The sequence below is a fragment of the Anthonomus grandis genome, chromosome 4 (assembly GCF_022605725.1).
Source record: "Anthonomus grandis grandis chromosome 4, icAntGran1.3, whole genome shotgun sequence".
In the NCBI taxonomy this organism is placed as follows: Eukaryota; Metazoa; Arthropoda; class Insecta; order Coleoptera; family Curculionidae; genus Anthonomus; species Anthonomus grandis.
The window spans coordinates 14,442,474-14,467,030 of record NC_065549.1 but is presented as its reverse complement, the minus strand read 5'-3'; the positions used below and the strand labels follow the sequence as shown (position 1 = coordinate 14,467,030).

The window sequence follows — 24,557 nt, the reverse complement described above, 5'->3', positions numbered from 1 at the left end:
TCCTCGAGCCTAAATGCAAACAGAAGCTAAGTGTTATCAGCATAAAGGTGACTGGAGCCAGAGCGAGCCTATGATGCCAGATCTGATGTGTAAATAATAGAAGATAATAAATATAAGAAGTGGACCAAGAATGGAATTCTCTGGAACTCCATAAAGAAGCAATCAACAACCTGATTGCAATATAACTACCTCCACAATCTGCTTCCTAAACCTGAGATATGCCGAAAACAGACACGAGCAGAGAACCGAGAAGACCAAATGGACAGACAAGAAGATAGATGAGGCTTGATCCATGTTCTTGGAAATGTGTTCTCGTAACCTTACTAAGTGTGTATGTAGTATGACAAGCCCTAAAATTGTAGACAATTGTAGTCTACGTGCAACAAAGTCGTTGATCATGTCCGATACCAACTCATACCAAAGCTCATCAAATAAGGTAATCCTTGCTGCCTTGAAAAGAGGTTTCGCCACAACAGTTTTCCATATGGCTGGATATTCCCATGTTTCCAAATAAAGATTAAAAATCTGAGGCTACACGGATGCAATATAGTTAATGCTAAATAGCAACATGTCACCCTATTTTGTTAGATTTAATTTTCCAAAATTTTCTGCCTTTCTGTTGCTCTACTTATTTAAAAAATGTCACATTTTCTCTAATTATCGCGTGTTTGGTAAAATATCTTATTTGCCTGTATAATACCACAGAATAAACGATCTCAGAGATCGTTTATTCTGTGATAATACCTTAGGTTTCTACCTATTTCATTTCTTTACTCGGAAATTTGCATCAGTCGAAAGGTCGCTGTCAGCTGTCACCTGTCATAATTGTCATTTCAGTCATTTGTAATTGTGTGACAGTTTGTTGTGAGTTTTTTGACAGATTTTTTGTAAATAAATGGAAATGCAAACTGGATGAATTCTATTTTGATGAAATTCCTCCTTACACTAAATTAAGTATTTCGTTCTTAATTCTTGTTCGATGTGATTAATTTGATTTCTTCGCGCTTCTTACAAAACTGTGAAAAGCTGAGAATATTTGCACACAAAAAATGACAAGTGTTAATACGGCCTTCATGGCGGAGACAAAATTCGAAGACTTATGCCGTTTGTGCGGTTCTAAAACGGATATTATGGCCGTACACATATTTGACAATGAATGGACGTTTAATGAACTTTGCAAGAAAATATATAGTTGCCTCCAAATACAGGTGAGTAAAATAATATATTTATGTCTTGTTAGGCCTGCTCTGAGGCCTACCCAAGTACCTTCATTTCTTTTATGGATGAATATTTCTTCATTCCAGATATACCATCACGACGAAATGCCAAAATTACTTTGCGAGAACTGCCTAGTTAAGCTAGAAATGTTTTGGGAGTTTAAAGATAGGTCAATTCGAACAGAACAAGTGCTCATGGAACTATATAGCAAATTGAAACACAGTGGTTCACATCAGTGTGTTGTATCTTTGGATGTAAATGGAATGATGTTACAAGGTAGGGCACTTGATGTTTTCTAGAGTCTGTGTTATGCAAGATATGAGTGTGATATTTATGGTGTCAAGTGCTCTTTGAATCACAGTCTAGCGTTGCTATTTCTGAATGATTCTGACAAGGAAGAAGGAAGCAAGGAGTAGTGATTTAACTTCCTCAGAAGGAAGGACATTACACAACATAACCAAGATTCATGTTTAATTTACCTACTTTGTTTCCTTTTTCATAAAAACTAACTTACTAACAATATTGATTATTAATAACAAAATTTAAGATCAATGATCATTGAGATAGTTTTACATTAACAATCTCCAAGAAATACCCATTTGATCTTAAACAATCTGATAAACACATAAAAAACAATTAAAAACACAATAATTTACAAAAATTTTAACAGATTATTCATGTTTTTTGAAATAAATATTTTGACCTGTTTAATATATTGATATAAATTTTTTAGTTCTCTTATACTATTAGGTAGAAAATTATATATTTTTGATGTAACTACAGATGCAAATCTCTGGTTAAAGTCCAGTGCAATGATATCTTAGAATGGTCACCCGTCAAAACACCAGCATTTTACTTCTCAAAGACTGTAAATGAAGGTGGATGACATTGTTTGACAGGTGGAATGCTGGTGTTTTGATGGGTGACCATTATAATATATCGTTGCGCTGGACTTTACCATCAAACCTTCTAAAAGGCACAATCAACATATTATTATAAGTATGCCTGGTAGGATCTATATGCTTTTTATTTTTATTCCTAAAACAAGAAAAAGATTTGCCTAAAAAGTATAGACCTCTAACATTTAAAATGCTTTCAGTGTATAGCTGATTTTTTGGATATAGATAATATTTTCTATAAATAATTTTTAATAGGTAATTCTGAATTATATCTAACTGACTGAGAGCATTATTGCCTCCACAGGCTATGATACCATATCTTAATATTGATTCCACTAACGATTTGTATATCATAGTTATAATTTTATGAGGTAATATGTTTCTTATCTGGTAAAATTTGTAAATTTTTAACCTCTTAGTTTGTTTGTTACATCATGAATATGTTCTGACCATTTAACATGTTGATCTATAGTTATGCAAGTATTTAGTATGTGACACCTCATAAATTATTGTATTTGCTTCTTAAAGAGTAATTGAGCTGTATAAAGGTCTATTTGATTCAGTAAGAGAAAAAGCAACATAAATTGTTTTAGCAAGATTAAGTGATAACTTACGAGAATTTAGCCATGTTTTTACTTATAGACAATAACAATTTTGTCTCTTAATGAATCTCTATGATGAACCAGTAAAATACAGTATTGTATCACCTGCAAAGGAAATTGAGATGCCATTAATATCTGGATTTAGTAATGAATTAATATAGCAAATAAACAATAATGGCCAAGCCCTGTGGTATACCCATAAAGATATTCAAAGGATCACTATGATGATTACCATCCTATCACCTTAGAGTTCCTCAGGGTTCAGTTTTGGGGCCTATACTTTTTCTCCTATACATAAATGATCTTACCAATCTTAATGTACGGGGGAAATTTACTCTATTTGCCGATGATAGCACACTTCTTTGGCACAGCCCAGACACAGATACTCTGCGAACTACATTAGCAACTGATCTTCAGGCAGTAAATCTCTGGTTTTAATCAAACTTGCTGTCACTAAATCCTCAAAAAACCAAATTATTGTGTTTTAAGTGTGCTCTAGACCACTTGCCTTTTTTTAATTCAGTAGTTCAGCAGTTTGATAATACAAAATTTTTGGGTATATTCATTGACAGAGAACTCAGATTTGAAGAGCATATCCTCAGTAATTGCAAAAAGGTGTCTGCAGGTTGTTTTGCAGTCAGAGCGGCTACCCTGGAGCTTGGCATGGAGTTTGGAAGATCCGTATATTTTTCATTAATTGAATCCCATCTTAGGTATGCCATTTGCTTCTGGGGTAATGCAGCTGCCTACCTTCTTCAAATGCTGCTTGTTTTACAGAAGCGTGCTGTACGTTACATCTGTGGGGCTAAACCAAGAGATTCCTGTCGCCCATTATTTATTAGGCTGGGCATACACACTGTCTTCTCCCTCTACATTCAGTAAATAGCCTGCTTACTTTTTGCAAATCGCTTTAAATCTATAACCCCAAATCCAAGATACTTAACGCGTCAAGTCAACGATCTTAATCTAAATCTTCCAATCCCCTCCTCCACATTAACTAAAAAATCTATTTTCTACGAGGGAATCAAAATTTTCAATCGTTTACCAAGTGGAATCAGGGAGGCAACATGTATTGACACTTTTAACGTAAATTGAAAATACTTTTGACCGAAAAATGTTACTATTCACTGGATAAATACTACGTCGATACATTCTAATTTTCCCTAAGTGTAAGTTTACAGTATTTGAATTTTATTTGATTTGTTTGTATGGTTAGAATTCTTTGCTGTCTTATACTTGAGGGGATAATTATGGAATTTAATTTACTTTATATGTATTTTTTTTTGCTGTTCTAATGTATTGTTTTCTGATGTTTGTTTTGGAACTTGAGTGTGTATGTTTAGTGGTAGTAATTTAAAGTAGCTTTGTTTAGAACAATTTTTCTTTGTTAATAACAATAAAGCATTTTTTTTTTTATTATCTATTTTAACAATTTGGGATCTCTGAACTAAATAACGCCCAAAAACATTTAACACTACACCCCTGACACCAAACTTCTCAAGAGTCTCAAGTATCTATAAGATCTTGTTCCTTTTTTATATACAGGAGTTATAACAGAGCATTTAAAAGCTGTAGGCAGTATTCATATAGAGATTTATTATATGAATTAGTGGTTTTATTATAGTGCAATGTACTTTTTTATAAATCGAGAAGAAATTCAACAATTATTTTTTAAACTTTTAATATGATTAATCAGCTCATTTGATGTGACTGGTATGAGATTCCTATCAGATGGTCTGTTCCCCCACATTTGCAAAGTACTTGTTACAATAATTGGTTGGTTCCAGTTTGTCTGCAATGATTAAGTCATGTTCATTTGCTATAGTCATTTCAGTGTTAGTCTTGCGGCATCTTTTATTACTTTATAGATTTGTTTAGTATTGTTCATGGTGTCCATCAATATTTTTTAATTTTAATTTGTCTCTATGTTTGATTAAACATATAATACCATATGTAATCCAAGGTTTAATTTTTTTATATTTTTTATGATAACAAGTTTTTGTTGTCTTACAGTTTTCATGTAATGTACTAAAAAATTTAAAAAACTTATTATAAGTGAGCTCTGCATCCTGAGCAACTGTTACATGTTTCCAGTGATTTAAGAAATTGATCATTATATGAGATATTGTTTTGATGATTAAATGTTGGTGTTTGTTGGTTTTCATCTATGCCATGCCATATGTCTAAATAAAGGGGAAAGTGGTCTGTTAAATCAGTTTCCAGTACAATACTATTATAGGTAAGATTGTTAGTCCTTAACTTGTTTTTCATAAAAATATTGTCTATACAGGTTTGAGTGTCTGATATTACTCTAGTAAATGATTTAATACCAGGTTCAAATCCTAAGGAGGACAATACTAATAAATATCTATTAACAGAGGGATTTGTTGGTTTAAGAATATCAAAATTCATGTCTTCTAGAAAAACACTAAAATTATCATTACTGTTATTCATGTTTGATAAATGTATCTCATCGTCAGACAAGAACAAGTCATCATTTGATGCTGGAGACATATAACATAACATAACCGCAAAATTTACCCTATTTAAAACAAAAGTAGTAGTACTAGTGCATACTTTACTATGGCGTAAAGTAGTATGTAAGACACTAAAATTAATATGCCTATTTAAAAAAGTAAAACTCCATCATTTTGATAAATTCTACTATTATAATAAACTGTTTCAAATACCAGAATTGTAAAATCTTTAATATTTTCGATTTTACGTGTTTCTCCCATAAAAATTACATTCAAATTCTTAAGATTAAAACCCTCAAGAAAAATAAAAAATTTCTTTGAACACTGCAGATATTGATATGGACAACCCTAATTAGATGTTTCTTATGCTTTATGACCTTAAAAAATTCTTTAAATTGTTCCGTATTAAAGCGGCTATTTATATTGGTATATCATTCATCCCTTTTTCAATCATTTAAAATAATTAATTCTGAAATATCCATAATATTAGTTTAGTTGTTGTTTACAAACTAAATATACCTACTCGCTATAATCTATCTTGCTCTTTAAAATATTCAATTGATATTTATAGGAAGGACACTCAAAGTCACTAGCAGCAGCATGTGAAATATTATAATTTGTTTTAAATATGTTATTGGATTTTATGCAATTTTGACACTTTTTATTTGGGTTTGTACAGTTATTTTGATCATCAAAACACATCTTTAAATATCAATATAACATCAACTGTACAGAAATAAAAACCATTGAGGAAATATATGACTTCGGCATTACATTTACAGGCAATTTAAAATTTAATTTGCATAATAAAGATCTAAAGAAGACTTAAAAGGCTTTCTAATAAGAACTCAATATTAATGTTTGGCATATACAGATTTAGATATCTTTGATATAGTTGCCTCCAGCAATATTCTATTATGCGATTAGTTGTAATTTTTATCTTGGCAGAGCCTTTCAATGGCAATGGAAGTTTTTAAAATTGCGAATAAAACCAAATTTCTGATAAACTTTATTAACAATAAAATCATAGTGAGTGGTAAATTGCAAATGATTTTACATGTATACACCACGATCTTTAATTTCTTCTGTTTTTGGACCTAGTATTTAAAGCTCATTGAATTCAACTTTGTGTATAAATATTTGTCAGTCTTTAGTCTCTCATACTGTTTTAAAGAAACTATTCAGAGACTTAACACAATGATCTGATTGTTTTACAATTTTTTAAACCATATTTGTAATTAATTATTTAAAATTCTAATATCTTTCTTATAATTTATTTCTTTTTGCTGTATGGTTAATTATAGATTTATATGTTTTAACACCAATGCAATTACGATTTTAAATTATTTAAACTACCAGATATATATATACTTTATAGTAGAACATGTTCAATAATACTTTATGCATTAAATGTGGTGGTTTTAACTTTACTCATTCTATAATATGGGAGGTTTACTATGCAAATGTAACAGTTCTTTAAGCTTCTTTTCCATGTAGGGCAAAATATTAAAATTTTAATAGATAGTAAGTATATCTATTTATAATATATCTGAAAGACCTGAAGAAACCTATCCATTATCAATTTTATGTTGTTAAAAGTTCCTAGAAGGTCTTAAATAGTACCAAATTTTTAGCTGTATCCAGTATTTTAATATATTTAATCTTTATAAGGTACATACATTATTGCATTTTAAGTAATAAAAGTGTTTCTAAGATTAAGATTATAGACTCTTTTGTACCTAAATAATTTATTATGCATTTCTAAAACAAACATATATATTTGTTTATTTTTTTAACACAAAGAACCCAAGATCATAAAATACTATACAAAAAAATCTAGACTGCCATTGCTTAGTCACATTTGTTTTAGTGTCTAGTAATCTCGTAGTCCCTCAAAGTATGTCTACTGACATAGATATATCACAGCTTGGCAGAAGAGATAATAACGATCCACATGATTATACTGTCATCTTGAACCATGATGATTTTCCAAGAGACTTACAAAATGCCCAACTGGAGAATTTGGAACTTAATGGCCACAACTTGACAGGTAATCTTTTGCTTAGTTCCTCATTTAAAAAAAAAATTCAAATGACTATATTTTTATCAAGAAGATGTTTCAGGTCATGATCTATCAGCCCATAATATGGACAATAGTCATGACGATTTAGTAATAGTGGTGCCATCATCACAAAATGACCAAAGACTGAATGAAAGGTTTACTGACGAAAACTTGACTTTAATGCAGCAACAACTGTTAAGTGAGGAGTTTAAAATGCACCAGGATTTGCAGGCGAACGCTGGTACCATTTACAGTGATAGTGTAAGCATAGTAATTGCCAGAATATTTATTAATTGCATCTAGTTATTTACTTCAACCCTTTTAAAAAAGTCTTACTGTCATTTTATGTAGGTTAAACAAGTATCCCAAGGTAAAAACGGCAGCAAACAAATTGATTCCTTGGATTATTCATGTCAAAAAAGCAATATTAAAATTGATTCACATTTTAGTGATAATAGTTTGGGTAAGTGTTCAAGATCTCGTTTCCTCAAGAAATAATGTTCTTTTTTTATAATTAAGGTGTTGAAGTAGACACTCAATTTGATAGAATAATAACCTACTCGAGTGACAGCCAAATGGACCAAATTCATCAACCAGAAGAGAGTGACAGCAATCCAAACTTACTTGTGGATCAAGACACAAGCAATATGGAAACATTTTTAGGGAACACTGATCAGCCTAGAGAAAGTAAGAAGTTTTATAAATTGCTTTGAATAATATAATAGTCGTTTTTTAGATTTTTCAGGATTTTCTGCTACATTTGATTCTTCTACTGTTTTGCAAGATGATCAAAGTAACTTTTTTAAATTTGACAGTGAAAATTCCACTTTTCATCCTGATTGTGACAGAGAAGCTATTAAGACGGAATATCTTGCATACAAAGATGAGATTTCATTGGATAGTGTTGGGGATGGGTGAGTTTGAACAAAAAATCTGCAATTTAAAAGCATCATTAGTTTATTCCTTAGGTTAAGAAATGATGATAGCCTAAGCTTAGATAGGCCTTTACATGGGATGACCAACACCGAAAGCCAAATAATTTTATCTGAAACTAAGGATATTACTAATGGTTTAAGTGGAAATCCCAATAAAAATAATGGTAAATCTAGTAAGTAATAAAAACAGCATTATAAAGGATATTTCAGATTTCATGTTTATTTTAGGTTCAAAAGCTGGTCCAAAAGTCTGTACAGTATGCGGAAAATCGTACAAATCAAATTACAAGTTGGCTGAACATATGACAAAACATACTGGTGAGAGGCCTTACAAATGTGGTAGCTGTGATAAAGCGTTTCGCTCGAAAATTGGGTTGGCACAACATGAGGCAAAACATACAGGTAAGAGATAGGATAGAAAAAGTTTTTTGTTGAATTATGAAAGATTAATAAAATTGTTAATTGTTCATTTATTCATTGGAATCAACAATGCGTTCGAGCAGCGTTGCCATGTTGTTGCCTTTTTCTCTAATATAAATGATCTACGTTCATTTAACTTTAAATGTTGACTTCTTTATTAAGTATTGAGAAGACTTGAAATAAATAATGTGCTAAATGCTAAAAAATCAGTTTTCCATGTTATACTTGTAAAATGTTCTAGGTGCCATAACCAACAACATATAAAAAGCGCTAAGTGCCATGACTATTAAATTGTACTTTAAAAAATCCCAACAGAGTGCGTCGTTGTCAAACGCCGAAACGCTGCCGGTAAAAAATGAGCTAAGTGCCAATAAATATAATCTTGTTTTCTGTGCTGCAGGCGGCAGTTTCTACGCTGTTTTGGTGGTGCGTTTGTTATTCTTTTCCCGTTCTCGTTCTCGTTCTGTATAGTTTCACGATAATACAAGAATGAATACTAATACTGATACTACTACTAGACAGGACAGTAAGCAAAAGCAACGACAGAAAAAAAGAAGTGCTCGAGAAGAATATTTTACAAGAAAAAATAATAAGAAAGTTCACTCCTGAAAACAAGATTAGTCGAGCATTGTTTTTATTTTTTGACAGTGATTTTGCAATTTCATTTACTTTGTTTTCGATATTGTGCAAATGCAAGGTAAACTATCAAAAAATATCGCATGAACAAAAATTGAAGCTTTTTCTTGAATTTTACGGTCTGAATGACAACGTAAAGCAAAATACGTATGCAATGAGTCTTATACACGTATGTGCTATCAAAAGAAGAGGGCATGGAAACTATGAGCGCCTAGAAGCAAGTAGGAGACAGGCTATATTTTCCTTTACCTTGCCCAATGGAGAGGGCAACATTTTACAGGTGTGTAGGAGGATCTTTTGCGCGGTGTATGGATTAACTCCGAGACAAATTGAAATCTTGGCTAAGTTGAAAAAACGGGGAGATTCAGTTTAGAAGGAAAGGAGAGGTAATAAACAGCTGTATCGGAAGTTCACGCGGGAAGATAAAGCACTGGTTATTGGTCATTTCCCAGAGACTTAAGACATTACAACCGTTTAGAAAGCGAGAAACAGTATCTGAGCTCCGATCTTAATATAAATAGACTTTACTCTGCGTTTAAGGTTGCTCATCCTGATTTAACAGTGAGTTGTCGTTTTTATTTCAAAAAGAATTTTCCCAAGTTAAGTTTTCGCAAGCCTAAAACTGATACCTGTGCTATCTGTGATTTACTGCACATGCAAACAAAAGATCCCATAAAGGCAGATGCTAAAATTAAATTAGAACTCCACTACAGGAAAGCTAAAGCAGCTGTAGAAGCAATGAGAAAAGACCATCAAAACTGCCAGCAACCCACCAGTGACAGCATGACAGTCTCAATGGACTTAGAGTAGGTCTTATCATTGCCAACTTTATCTCATAGTCAGATGTATTACATGTGACAGCTCTCTAACTACAACCTTTGTGTTCACCTAGGGGACAATAACACTGGCTTCATGTTTTTGTGGCACGAAGGTATAACAGGACGTGGAGGGAACGAAATTGCATCGTGTGTACTGAAAGCTTTCACTAATATACCCACACAGAAGCGGAAGTTAACAATCTGGAGTGACAACTGCGCTAGACAAAATAAAAACAAAATTATATTGTTTTTATGGATTTATTTAGTTGCCAAGGGGCATTTCGATGAGATCAATTATAAGTATCCAGTGTCGGGTCATTCGTTTATGAGCTGCGACAGGGATTTCGCTCAAATTGAAAAGCGAAAAAAGCAATTCTGGTTACAATAATATACCATTTCTGGTTACAATAATGAACCGTGAGGACTTTTTCGATTTTAAAGTTGCTTCTGAAAGTACAATCAATACATCTAAGCTTCAAATGTCGAATGCTCAATGGATTAATATTAGCCGAGAAAATCCAGGATTTGTCAGAATCCGAGAAACACTGAACGAAATAGAGTCTTGGAAAGCAACGAAGGTTTTGAAGAAAAATGTTACAATTGAAGCTATCGCAGAAATGACTCTGCCAAACCTAACCTGCCAGAGTAGAATTTCTGAAGAAAAAAAACAAAATCTGCTGGCAATGATTCCTTATTTGAAGGAAGAAAACAGATAATTTTATGAGAATCTATTGAATCCTAACATTAATTAGAAGCTAAATTTTGTGTGTTTTTTCGTTATTTACTTACCACAATATTTATATTTTTGTAATGGCACTTAGCACATTCTATGAACTTGTAACTTGTCATTTTTTTTCTAATATTTTTTACAAAAATTTGTCGAAAATATTATGTACACAGAAAAATACTTACTTGAATAAACCTTTGTTTAATTTTCAGAGAGTTTTTTCTTATACATTGATTGTAGTGTAAATAACATTGTTTATCTCGAAATAATAATTTTGGCTCTTAGCACATTATTTATTTCAAGTCTTCATTTTATGAAAAAAAAATGCTTCATATTTTATTAAGGAGAAAAAGTATTGTTTTGCGTCTGTCAAAATTGGTGACAAAGTTTTATGATATTATAAAGTGTGTTTTTTTGCTGTTTCTACATAAGCATTTGACATAATTGCACCAGAGATGTTGCAAGCAAACAAACTGGCCACAGTTCCACTTTCAATTCTAGCCTTTCAATGCTCTAAGATCTCAGCAGTGAACATATAAGTATTTTATTTTTAGATATTCTGCTAAAAGACTTCTAAATTTCCAGTATGTGGACATAACGGCAAAACATATCGGTCTCAAAAATTAATGAAAGATATTCGTGCGTTTCATACAAATTTTTATTCTAATAAAACAAAAATATTACAAGATGCATTTTTACTTAAATTTATGTGAGTTAACAAGCCTAAATGAGAAGTATTATGGAAAATAGTACCAGAAAAGATACGCCATACTTTGTCAAAATATACGACACACAAAATTTTCAGTTACAAGTTTGTTCGAAATTTTTTATGGGTATCTTGGATGTATCAAAAGATATATATTAAAGTATCAAAAATTGCTCCAGAGCATGCTTTAACTGGAGAAATGCCGAAAGAGAAAAGGGGAGGGGATAAAAAACCTGCTAAATATGAGGGTTGCAGGAGCAGTGTCAAAGAATTTATCCAGAAATTTAAAGGGAATTGAAAGTCATTATTGCCGAAGCAAGAACATTCAAAGACAATATTTACCGATTGAATTAAATATTGCCAAAATTTTTAAAATGTATAACGAATCTGTAGATGAGAGCCGCTAAAAGTAAAGAAATCTTTTTTTAGAGAAATTTTTCTTTGTTGTTTTAACATAGGTTTTGGCACTCGGCACGGCACGGCAACTGATGCATGTTTAAAATGTATCAAACTTTCTGAAAAAGTAAAAAAGGAAAAAACTGAAGAAAACAAAGTTAAACTAATGGTTGAAAAGCAAGTCCATAAAATGAGATCCAATGCATTTTTTGCCAAATTCAAAGAAGAGGAACCAAAACTTCTTATTTTATCTTTTCACTGTTAAAAGAACTTGACAAACCCAAAAATAGCGGATCAGTCCGCTATATGCCAATTATATACGTACAATTTTACATGGGTAAAAGGCTCCTCAAAATCAAAGCTAACTAAATAAAGACAATGGCCCGAATGAATAAAAAGAAGCATAACCTTATATTTGCAAAATATAGAGCAAATCCTTCCCTCCATATGAATAATAATCAAAGTAAAACCTTTTTCTAACAAGTACAGAGCAAATGCTTATCAAAAGAAGGATTTGCTTACATCGAAAGTAAATGGTATGAATAAAAGTGAGTTTTTACTTCCAGCCGTGAGCATATCCTTCAAAATAGTTGCATCTAGTCAGACTTAGACTCACCTGGTGAGAATAGATAACGGATCGGTTAAATAAATTGTTCGTAGTGCCTAAAATATTCACAATGGCCGAAGTAGTGAATTTGCGAAAGGTGAAATATTATAAACCTCGGTCGTCTCCACAAAATAGCGATTTCAAAAGTCTATTTCGATTTGAAAATCGTAATGTGGAATGGTTAGCTAATAATTTTCTGGGCCCTTCTACAGAAACGCGAGGTGATGCTCTTTCTTCTTTACAGAAGATGAAAATATGTTTAAGGTATCTGGCTGATCCTGGATTCCAAAAAGGTATAGGTGAGGAGCTTGGTGTAGAGCAGTCAACAGTATCACGAACAGTGAATACCGTCGTTAATAGAATTGTTGTGCAAGCTAATCAGTGGATAAAATTTCCTACTTCTCATAATGCTATAATGGAAGCAAAGGACTTATGGCAAAATAAATATCGTTTCCCAACTGCAATTGGTGCCATAGACTGTACGCATATCGGTATAGAAAAACCCAGTTTTCATGGTGATGAGTATATGAACCGGAAAGGAAAAGCAACGCTTAACGTGCAGGCAACTTGTGACGCCAAATGTATGTTCACTAGTGTTGATGTAAGTTGGCCAGGATCGGTCTACGACAGCAGAATTTGGAAAAGTTCGGCAAATTATGGCAAGAACAAGGAACAGCGTACTTCTTGGAAGGTTATGGAATCGAGCCATGGCTCATGATTCTATTTCGTAATCCCGATAATCCAACTAAAAGGAGTTACAATAATCTTTTGAAACAAGAAAGAGTAATTATCGAGCGCTGCTTTGGGCAAATTAAACGTCGATTTCCAATCTTGAAGTATGTTTGTCGTGTTAAAAGTGAAAATATTCCAAATATTATTATATCATATTTTATTTTACACAACATTGCAAAAACATTGGGAGATGAAGATTTTCAAGAAGATGAACTCTTTATTGATAATAATGAAAACGATTTTGTTGACTTAGAAGACGACCATGTTCGTATTCGAGGACAGGAAGTGAGACAAAATTTAGCTGATATAATCTACGATATGAATATCTAATAAATTGATCCATGTGTCACCTAGGTTAGTATTAATTATGTAATAGCTTATATTATTTCCGTTTAGAAAGAAACACTCATCTTTGTGTCACACAATTTAGTAAAAAACATGTTACAAATTACCTAAATGATTCCGTTTGAAAAGAAGCGCTTTTTTTTATTGTTAGTAAATATGATAAAGGGTTCGATGAAATTACTATTTTCTTTCCATTCTGTCACATCAGTTAGTAAGGAATATGTATGTAATAAATTATTTGTTTGAAGTTTCTATTGAGTTTCTTAACTCAGATATGGTTTTTATTTTAAATTAATTGTTTACAAAATACTGTACAAAAAAATACCATTATATTATGGTTTTTAATATTTAAATTAATTCTAATGTAGTAATAACAAAAACGAATATAGTACAAAACAAAATGAAAAAATACTTCAACTATGCCCAAAAAAAAAGTATTTACAAGTCCAGATATGTCAAGGAACCTACAGCTGTAATTTTTTCAGTATTTCCACTTTTTTCTATTATTTCTTGAAGTTTCACATTGTAGTATTCCCTCTGCACCCTGGTGGTTTTCAGTTGTTCTAATAATACCAAGCGTTGCAGCTCTGAAGTGGTCAAACTTCTTGTTTCGTCTGTTTCGTATGTCGCTAATGCATTTCTTTTTGAGGATTGTGTGGCAGAAACGCTGGAATATGCATAGTTTTGCTTTCCAGGATTGTTACTTTCTGTTACTGATGATGACGAACTCTCATTTTCAGCAGTTTTACTTTTTTCTTGTAACACGCCACAAGATTTGGCCCCTATAAAAAAAAAGGGTGATAAAAGTTTTATTGTTGAAAAATTAGGTTAGAATTACAAACACACGAGTGACCCGACCGAGTTAGGGTAAATGACAAAAACGTCTATAAATTGGATGTACATAATGCTTATAAAATTTCGTAATTACGAGGTCCCTGATATCGATTAATAAATTGTCCTTGCAAAAATTGTATTTGACCGTTATCATGTTATCAACTACTTTTTACCTAACTAAATTATCTCTGTTCATTTATGGAAAATCGGAGGTCGGAGTTTTAGGTGAAAACCCCTGTAAAGACGTCGAAATGGCACAAAAGAAAAAAAGTCAAGCACAGAAGATTAAATTGAGAAGTATTGTTGCCTTGAAAACTAGTGGCTAGAAATTAAATTACAATTAACTTTTGACATGGCATGACACTCAGTTTTAATAATCCGTCCTTCGTTTTCATAAAAAAGATCAATAAACTGACTTTAGCTCAAAAATCGATTACGCAAACACAGTAGTTTTTCACATTTAAGAAAAAAAAATCAACAAAATTAAAACTCTTACCTGCAATTCTACTAACTGTCGGATTTGTATCACCTTCCATTGCTTTGAACAACAATTTTCCCCAGTCCAATAACTTTATTTTTCGATTTCCGGTCTTATTAATATCTGTTTTTTTCTTTAGTCTTGTTTTCATGTTATTAACTTTCTTCATTAACTTGGTGATTTCGATTTTCTTTCCAAAAAAAGCTTCATATTTAGCTGTAATTCTTTCGACAGCTAGGTCTTTCTTTTTCTTTGCGCTTGGAATTTGTGATTTCATCAAAATTTCAGGGTATGAGGCTCTCTCTTTTGCAATAAAATTCAATTCACTAATATTACTCTGTGGTTCAACTTCCTCTTCACTAGAAGTCATTTTGCTTTTTTTACTACTTGAGTAACAAGAAATATAGATGAAACCACAGACACAAAGGAACCAGCTTATTAGTCTGAGCCAAACGTAATCACATGAAATTAAACAAGTCTCGACCTGAGGTTTTCGCCACCTTTTGCTCATTATTATGAAGCATTTGCTCGTGAGTAAAAGGTTATCGTTATTCATATGTAAAGAAGTAAATCCTTATGCTTCTACCTTTTGCTCAGAGCATTACCTTTTGCTTATAAGCAAAAGCTTCACTTTTATTCATACGGGCCATTGTTTGTACTTATCTAATAACTAACACCAAAGTTACTTGATGTAAAGAAGCTTTTAACAAAAAATGTTGGTGAAGAATGGGTTAATAGGGAGGATACTTTTACAAAAATCTGTTAACTATCTCTGGGGCTGCTAGCGAGGAAGTAGCACCAAATGGTATAGCTGAACCCGAAAACTTATGTGAAGAAAACTACAGTGAATGGCAGGAAATTCGAGTTTAGCCTTGTTATTAGAGTAAATATTGATTAAACTTTGCTTATTTTACAATAAAACATAATAAAAATTTAAACAAAATGTTTTTTACCCCTTCTTTGAGCATAGCTTTATATGTAAAACACATTGTGTGGTTTGCAAAACTCCCTTTCGACTTAGACGTTTCGAAACTCGCCTTATCTCTGGGGCTGCTAGCGAGGAAGTAGCACCAAATAAAATATGTTTAAAAGTATCACAACTTAAAAGTTACCTAATGTCTTATAAATGTGTATAAAAAAAAGCAAGGATTTGGCCAGTGGTAAGATCTTTAATGGTTTTTCTTAATTATCTAAATACTCACTTAAAGCAATAAGACAAGTTTTAATGTGGAAGTAAATTAAAGAAGAGACAAATTAAATATATTATAAAAAGTGAAAGTAAGATTAAATTTCCTTTAGGTCAATACGAGCTGAGTTGCCCAACTTGTGGAAAAGGTTTCCAGTGCAAAAGTTACCTTATGGTACACCAAAGAGTAAGTAATTTCTTGGTTACATTTTATTGATCTAATTTAACTTCGACCTTATTTTGCAAACACTTTGTTTTAGGTTCATTCCGATGTAAAACCGTTTCCTTGTTCCACGTGCGGCCTTAATTTTAAAACAAAACAGTCCTTACTAGATCACACAAATAGACATCTGGGTGTCAAACCGTTTTCTTGCAGTATATGCAATAGAGGGTTTATTACGAAAAGTTTGTGTATTGCCCATGAAAGAACCCATGCGGGCGTAGATAATAGAAAGTATTCCTGCAAGATATGTCAGAAACGGTTCGTTTCAAAAAGCTACTTACAGACACATTCTAGGATACATACGGGGGAAAAATCGTTTATATGTGAGGTACGTTTAAGGTCTTTTAGGGCGTTTAAAGGTTTTTAACTGGTAAGTTATTTTTAGGTTTGTGGAAAAGGATTTTTGACTGGGGTTGATTTAAAGATACATCTAACAATGCACACAGGGGAGAAATCGTTCGTTTGCGAAATGTGCGGCAAGGCTTTTGCAAGAAGAGATGCTCTTAAGTGCCATAGGAGATTGCATACAGGCGAAAGACCATACCGGTAAGAACAAAATCATTCTTTTATATTATTTGTTATGATGGCTAAAATATTTTGATTGAGTATATTGTAACCTGTACCTTGATTGATAATATATTCACTAACGCTGCACTGTTTCCAACTAAAACCTTTGAAGTAGCGTTTTCTGATCATTGTGCTCAGATACTGAGTTTTGACTTGGGAAACCCAATCAGTCACGATTTAAGCAAATTTTCTATGAGTTCTAGATCCTTTTCTGATGAAGGCATACGCTATTTTAACAACTTGTTGTCCAAAGAACATTGGCTGTCAGTTATTAGGACTGGATTTTGAAAGTAAATTTTCTTACTTCTTTGACACGTTCTCCAGTTTATTTAATATGAGCTTTCCTTATGTAAACAAATCGAAGCCATATCACAGGAAGTCTCATCAGTGGATAACACCATTGATAATTAATGAGTACACTGTGTGTGTATCAGTGGATAACACCAGTGATAATAATTACTTCATACTCAACTAAAGACCGTTCATGACCATGAGTTACTGACATCCTATAGAAGGAGTTTGAAGGTACATAGAGAAAATATCGTAAATGCTAAAAAAGCCTATAATTCAACAAATTTGCTTACTTCTAACAATATAACTCGAGCCTCATGGGAAATTATTAACTCAATCACGAACTTTTCAAATCGCGGAACAAAGTGTGTTCCTAATTTGGTTACTGATAATGGAAAGAAAGTTACTGGCAACCTCAATATTGCTAATACATTTAATAATTTTTTTGTAGAGTCAGTGCGAAAGAACACAGATAATTTTCAGGCACCCATGTGAATGAATGTGCCTTTCAACAGTTTATTCCAATCTCTTTTTCTATTCCCTCTCACTGAAGGAGAAACACTTGAGATTATAAAATCTTCCTCCAGGAAAAAGTCATCCGGTGTAGACGAGGTACCTTGTTACTTATTGCTAGCATGTGCTGAGCATATTATCTCTCCATCAGTTTGGCTATTTTCCTAAAGAGCTAAAATCAGCTGTTGTTATACCTCTTCATAAAAAGGGGGAGACAGCAGAAGTGAGTAACTATAGGCCTATTGCTCTCCTCTCTGTATTCTCAAAGATCTTTGAAAAATCTTTTAAAAGAAGACTTATTGCATTTTTAGATTCTTTTGCTATACTGTCATATCATCAGTTTGGATTCAGGTCTGGACTCTCTACATCAGATGCTATAGTATCTCTTTATACAAATATATTGAATAATTTTGAATTGAAATTAAAATCTGTTGGTATCTTTTTTGATCTTTCTAAAGCATTTGATACCATTAATCATGCTTTACTATTAAATAAGATCTTTCATTATGGTATAAGAAGTCCGGCTTATAAATGGCTTGAATCATATTTGACAGGTAGAACCCAGGCTGTTAGATTGAGAGTTAGTGGTCAGGTGACCATATCTGATTGGGCAACTGTCGTTACTGGAGTTCCACAGGGTAGTGTTCTTGGACCCATTTTATTTTTACTTTTTATTAATGACTTGCCTCTCCTGGTTAATAACAGCTACATAACACTTTTTGCTGACGATACATCAGCAGGTGTCTCGGGTACTGACTATCAGTCTATCCACTCTAAAGACACCAAGTGTATAGCTATTTTTGCGGGGTGGTGCCAGAAAAATGGTCTTTGTTTGAATAGTTTGAAAACCAATTTCATTGTTTTCACTCTGATTTGAGCTATTCAGGACCGGAGCTTACTCCTTAGAGAGCAGTCATCAAGTAGCCTCATCCAACAACCTCCACCAAGTTCTTGGGAATTGTAATTGATAGACATCTATCGTGGGATCCTCAGGTGGAATCTGTGTGCAATAGATTATCCCGCAGCAATTATGCCATCTTGCAACTTCGAGACTATGTGGATGCATATACACTTAAAAGCTTTTATTATGCCTCAGTGCATTCCACTCTATCCTATGCCTTATTAGCTTGGGGTAATACCTCCAGTATTGATTGGGAGAGTGCTAATAAATCAAAAGCGCATTATACGTACGATGTTTAGACTTTCCTTCAGAGAAACTTGCCGTGGTACTTTTAAAAAAGAAAAAATCCTAACTATAATTAACATCTATATCTTGGAGTGCACATGTCAAGTACATACAAATCTTTCAAACTACATGAGATCTGTGGAGATCTTAATTTTTATGAAACTCGAAATGCAGATAAATTATACATCCCTTTTACCTGGTTGTCGCAGGTACAGGATGGTCCGGAAATTACATCTCTCAAAATTTTTAATCATCTCCCATGTAGAATAAAGAGAGCTAAGACTTTTCCAACTTTTAAGAGGGCTCTTAGGACCATGTTAGCTGACTGTCCTTTTTATTCGTTGACAGAGTTCTTTAACTGTAGATTTATTGACTAAATTAAGTTAAATCTGTTTCCTTTCATATCTTTGTAATTTTATACTATTTTTATTAGCATTGTAGTTTTTTTATTGATAATTCCTATACATTGTTATGATGTCGATGGAAATAAATGATTTGATTTGAAACATCATGAGCATCAGTGACTAAGACCATTTGGCGTCTTGTTTTTTGTATTAAATTATGAAGAACTAATGGTTGCAAAAAAGATATTAAGTTTTGTTAAAAATTTTGCGTTTGTAAGTAACTTTATAATATCAAAAGTTACAGTCTAAATGTTGCTCCTACGCTTTAGGGTATTATTAATAAATCTAATATTAAAATCTGGATCTAAACGCGTTAAAAACATAGATATTTCATAAATTATTCAAATTTTTAAATTTTCATACTTCTTGTAATAAATCTGATCCCTTAATTTGCTTGCAATCGACGAATATTTTCACACCGCAACAGATTTTTACGGAAGTAAAATTGTTTTTATTTTTTTTAAGCGAAAACCATGCGTCGGACGGAAAAAAAACAGAAATATCAAATTTGCTAAAAAGTGATTGAGAATTTTAAAAATAGTAGTATTTTTTCACTAAAAATATTCAATAGAAGACCTGTAGTGACGCCACGGGCAGAGAATATAAATTTTTTTGCATATCAAAAAATGCGTCTTGATGCATAGAATACAAGTACCAAATTTCATAAAAATGTCTACAATATTGTTTAAGTTATTATTAAAAAACTTAAATATTTTCAAAATTTTAACCCTTGTATCTCAAAAGTTAAGACGTTCAGGGACATATGTTCATAGGAACTTTTTTTCTTAAAATGGTTTTAGGAATCACTTTCTTAAATATAAGCATCTCTTTAAGGAACACCCTGTATATTGCATCAAGTCTCATAAGCATATAATAATAAGTTCACTGTAAGAAGAGTCGCCTGAAACTCGTGCTGACCCAATAAACGTAATAAATATAATTTAATAAATAAATAAATATAATATAGTTAATAAATTAAATTTAAAATGATAATAAACTTTTCTCTCTTGATATGTGGTTCTTTTCTACTTTTTTGATTTTTGTATGGCTTTCGGTTTTATCTTTTGATTTTTTTTTAAATCCGAACATTCCCTATCTTCTTATATACATATTTTAGGTGTGATGTTTGCGGTCGAACATTTACCCAATTCACGCCAATGGCAAACCATAGGAAACACCATACAGGTAATGTCTTAATGTTTACACTTAATTATTCTATAACTTTTACGATATTTAGGTGAAAAACCGTTTACGTGTGAAACTTGCGGCAAAACATTCGTATCGAGATCCACGATGGTTTCGCACCAAAAGAAACACCATAAGACTGAAAATCTTAGCAATAAAAACCCCAACCCTAATGTGAAAGTCAAAGTAAAAGACGAAATGCAAGTCGAAGTTCCATCTAATGCCAGCTAAAACATTGACGTAACTGGTTTATGTGGTAAATAATAAAGAAGACTTAATTTTATAAGTTGGATATGGCAGAACAAACTTGAATATATTCGCAATTATAGCGTAGATTGCCTCTCTGTGTGGTAATGGATTGGTAAGAAATTAGAGTTAGATAGAATGTGCGAAATTGTTGAGGATTTTCTTTTTTGCTAAGAGGTGCAAAAGAAATGACTATTAAATCAGATATGTAGTTCAAAAAATTACAGTTATTTGACCCTTTTAAAATCTGCTATTTAAATTTGGATTCATATATAATTTTTAAGAAAACTGATTAGGAGCATTAAGAGCTAATAAAAGTCAATAGAGGGCGTTTTTGAGACATCTTATTAAGTGTGACTGGAGATTTAAAATAGGTCGTCAGTATTGACTTTCCTAAATTTTTTTGATGTTAATATTATATATGTTCAACTAGAAATGGATTTTTAGAAAGGTTTTTCAAACCTTTAAAATAGGAATGTCCTTTAAAAGTCAAATAATACTTTTTAAGTTATTAACGTTAATTTTAACTAATATTGGATGTATGGTAATAACTGAACTATAGCAACCAACGTTTGGACGCCCCTGTGCAGAATATGGTCCTTTCCACCCAAATGCAAAAAACTTTCTAGTTAAGAGTGAAAATTATTTTAAATTTGTTGTAAACTTATACGCAATTTTAACTAGGTCCTAAAAACTGTAATTTTTTTATAAATTTAACAATAGCGATAAGCATTCTTATGATTAGTGTTTTCTTTTAACGATCCGATACATATTCTAGTCCAGGTGGTTGTTTTATTGGGTTAATAAATTAAAATCTACATCTAATTAAATTAGCCGATGTTTCAACAAATATATTTTAGCGTACCAGTAATAGAAACTAGAAATTAATTGGTATAACAAACATACCTTCTCGGAGTGATACATAAATTAATTTTCAATATATCTTCTCAAAGTCTCTCTATATCTCTCTATATTCTTCTTCAGCAATTAAAGAATCAAGATAGGACACTTTATAAACAAAACATAACGAACAATTTAGGAAACACTTTTTACGAGCTACCGTACACTGAATAACAGAAAAACTAAAAACAACAATTGAAAAATACACCACTTTAGACGACAGTACGATAGGGACAAGTTATTTTCCAAAACTAAAAGCTAAAACTATAAACCTCTTAAACGTTATTTATCGAATTCTATGTAATAGGGGAGAGTGGTGCACAATGACAGAATTTTTAGTAAATCCACTCTAGTATGCGATTTTAACGTTTCAAAAATCTGCATTTAAGATGTCGTTATGCGTATATATATTCCTATAAAATTTAACAGTTGCTGAATAAAAAAAACACAATTAATTATTACATTTGTATCAATGTGTACCGCTAGTGGTACAGTTTGAAACATAACGTAGTTTACAATAAAACACATTGGAATAAATAAATTAATACAAAAAATCTTTATGTTTTTACCTTTATATCAGCGTACAATCATATTGTTAAACTGTAATCCAAATTTATAATAAGAAGAAAGCCTTTTGTTCTTTGTATTTATAGGTTTCGGTAATAACATAACGAAATCCGATTTCAGTCCCGTATGAATATCAGGAACATCCGGAAAGTAAAATGAATTGTACACCTTAGCACTTCTTCTTAAATATGAAATTTTAACCTCATTAGAATTTATGACTTTCAACATTTTAGCGACATAGTGGATGTTATTTTCAAATTTCGCTAATACAAATGAGTCTTCTAAAATTAACACACATCTAATTTCACTAATACAAATGAGTCTTCTAAACTTGCAGTTGTTTCGGTAATTGCAGTAATCGTGTCATCTTTCTGTTCCTTTATCATATGATATTGGAGATCAGCTAAGCTAAGATCAGCTATGATGATGAATTAACATCATCCGAAGAGTCCGCTAACTGTAACTCTGAATTTTCAGATTCCGTTCCTGATTCACTCTCACTTGTCTTTTTTTTTACTTTGTACGTCCTTTTTATACTCTTTCTTGTCTAAAACTGTCTATATATTTCGCCTTACTTTTGTCACTGTCTTAATATTTGGGATTTTATTTTTTTTTTGTTTTGTAAGAAAGCTCTTTCAATTCCGACGTGCTGGTTAAAATAACACTTTTCTTCGATTTGAATTCTTCCTGGGCGCAGCCTCTGGGAATCCTCGAAACTCAAATGGCGTAGTAAAGGAACTCTCTGATGAGTTTTCCTCATCTAGCCCACATTCCCTAATTTTCGTTGCACTAGATAAATCAGCGCTGGAGATATAGTTAGAAAAGTTTATAAAGAACCGGTGACATCAACAGGCGGCAAAATCCGCGCATCTCGTTATTCTATCGCTCGGGTCAGATGACTATGTCGAGGTCTGAAGACAGTGGAGGCGTGCCACTTGTTGAAATTATTAATATTTATTTGTACTAGAGTTTAAATAGCCCTAGATTTTTAGTAGGTATAGCTAGCGATATTATAAGTGCGTTTGATTTAGTTGAAATACCAACTAAGAATGCATATATTTGAATTTAATTGCTCCGAGATTCGTTTAAAAAAATGTAGATAAATTAAAATTATATTTTTTAGCATTGTGATGTGCCCATAAAAAATCTAATAAAAAATAGTTTTACTTTCAGGAGGATGCAGTTCGCTAATTATTTTTAAAACAGGACTTCAAATAGGTAGCTGAAAATTATTCTTTATTCGCATTTTTTTTTAAGGATTAGGTATTTTAAACGACTTGTGTAAAGAAACAAATTGGTATAAGCTTAAAGTTTTATTTCATTATTTTACATATTATATATTTTTATTCACTATCAGATAGTGTATTACGACCTAAATCAGATTCATCCGATGAAGACCATTCAATGTCTTCATCAGATGAGCCTGTATTTACTGTAAATTTTAAAGAATCCAATACTTCATCAAAAAGGTGATGACTTTCGAAATATTGTTTTTCTATGTTTTCTATATGGTTGCAAATATTTATCTACTCATCATTCGAAATTTCCGCAAATTTCTGCCTTGTCAAAGTTTCGACATCCGCCAATTTAAAAGTGGAATTTCTGCTTGCCACCCAATTCTTAACAGTTGCCCAAATTTTTTCTATCGGATTAAGGTCTGGGTGGTATGGAGGCAAACGTAACACAATGTGTCCATGCTTTTTCATTAGGTCGTCAAACTAGGTTTTTACAGGATATTTTTTTTCTATTTTCAGACACTATTTCATATAACTCTGTCTTGGTGAGTTTTGCATCAAATGTAAAATTACGTTCCTTGAGCCAGTCAACTATTTCCTGCTTTTTTACTTCCAAAAGTAACATTCTTAACTACAGACACATTGTGATAAATACATTTACATTTAATAATGGTAAAAGGTTGACTAAATATTATAGGTGAAAATATGGGTAGGGAACTGGGACTGAAAAGTATAAGTACCCGCTTATCCAATCTACGAAATAAGAGTATCATTTCTACGTATTACATTTTAATATCATTTTTGGTATTACTTTATATAGAAATAACTAAAAAATTTTATCTGAGCGAAAAATCAGTAACCTATTATTTACGAAACCATTTCTTCCTCCAGCATGAAGAATTATCAGTCTCTGTCCTTTAGAAATGGTTTTTCTAATTCTATAATTTTTAACAGTAATTAATTTTAATTTATTTTTTTAAATTATTAGACAATTGAATAATTTAAACTAATTTTACTTACCTTTTATAATAAAAATCGGATAGTCTAATAAAAAAAACTATAGTCTATTTCACTATTATACTTTAAAAAAAAACACACAACAGATTTTAAATGCCTTATAAAACGATTAACTCACTTCCCGTACGAGACGACACTGAGTAGG

General features: G+C 32.0%; 1 protein-coding gene across 3 annotated transcripts; it reads left to right on the top strand.

Annotated features, from left to right (window-relative positions):
* The first annotated feature begins 868 nt into the window (after positions 1-868).
* Positions 869-23,356, top strand: LOC126735100 (zinc finger protein ZFP2-like). 3 transcript variants are annotated; one of them, XM_050439004.1, is made up of 14 exons: positions 869-1,208; positions 1,305-1,494; positions 7,067-7,246; positions 7,320-7,519; positions 7,610-7,721; positions 7,778-7,945; positions 7,995-8,172; positions 8,227-8,366; positions 8,422-8,595; positions 16,192-16,265; positions 16,339-16,629; positions 16,687-16,847; positions 20,380-20,447; positions 20,500-23,356. In XM_050439004.1, the coding sequence occupies exons 1-14, from the start codon at positions 1,050-1,052 to the stop codon at positions 20,676-20,678; spliced, it is 2,274 nt and encodes a 757-aa protein (XP_050294961.1). In that variant the 5' UTR covers positions 869-1,049; the 3' UTR covers positions 20,679-23,356. The 3 variants fall into 3 exon arrangements, with proteins under 3 accessions (XP_050294961.1, XP_050294960.1, XP_050294959.1); XM_050439003.1 differs by having other exon boundaries at positions 7,311-7,519; XM_050439002.1 differs by having other exon boundaries at positions 7,308-7,519.
* The last annotated feature ends 1,201 nt before the right edge of the window (positions 23,357-24,557 follow it).

What these genes read in the sequence shown, in the direction of transcription:
- LOC126735100 (XM_050439002.1), top strand. Translation starts at nt 1,050, where the DNA reads ATGACAAGTGTTAATACGGCCTTCATGGCGGAGACAAAATTCGAAGAC. An exon ending in TTGGATAGTGTTGGGGATGG is followed by an intron (nt 8,173 to 8,226) that starts GTGAGTTTGAAC and finishes TTTATTCCTTAG; the next exon opens with GTTAAGAAATGATGATAGCC. An exon ending in ACAGGCGAAAGACCATACCG is followed by an intron (nt 16,848 to 20,379) that starts GTAAGAACAAAA and finishes TACATATTTTAG; the next exon opens with GTGTGATGTTTGCGGTCGAA.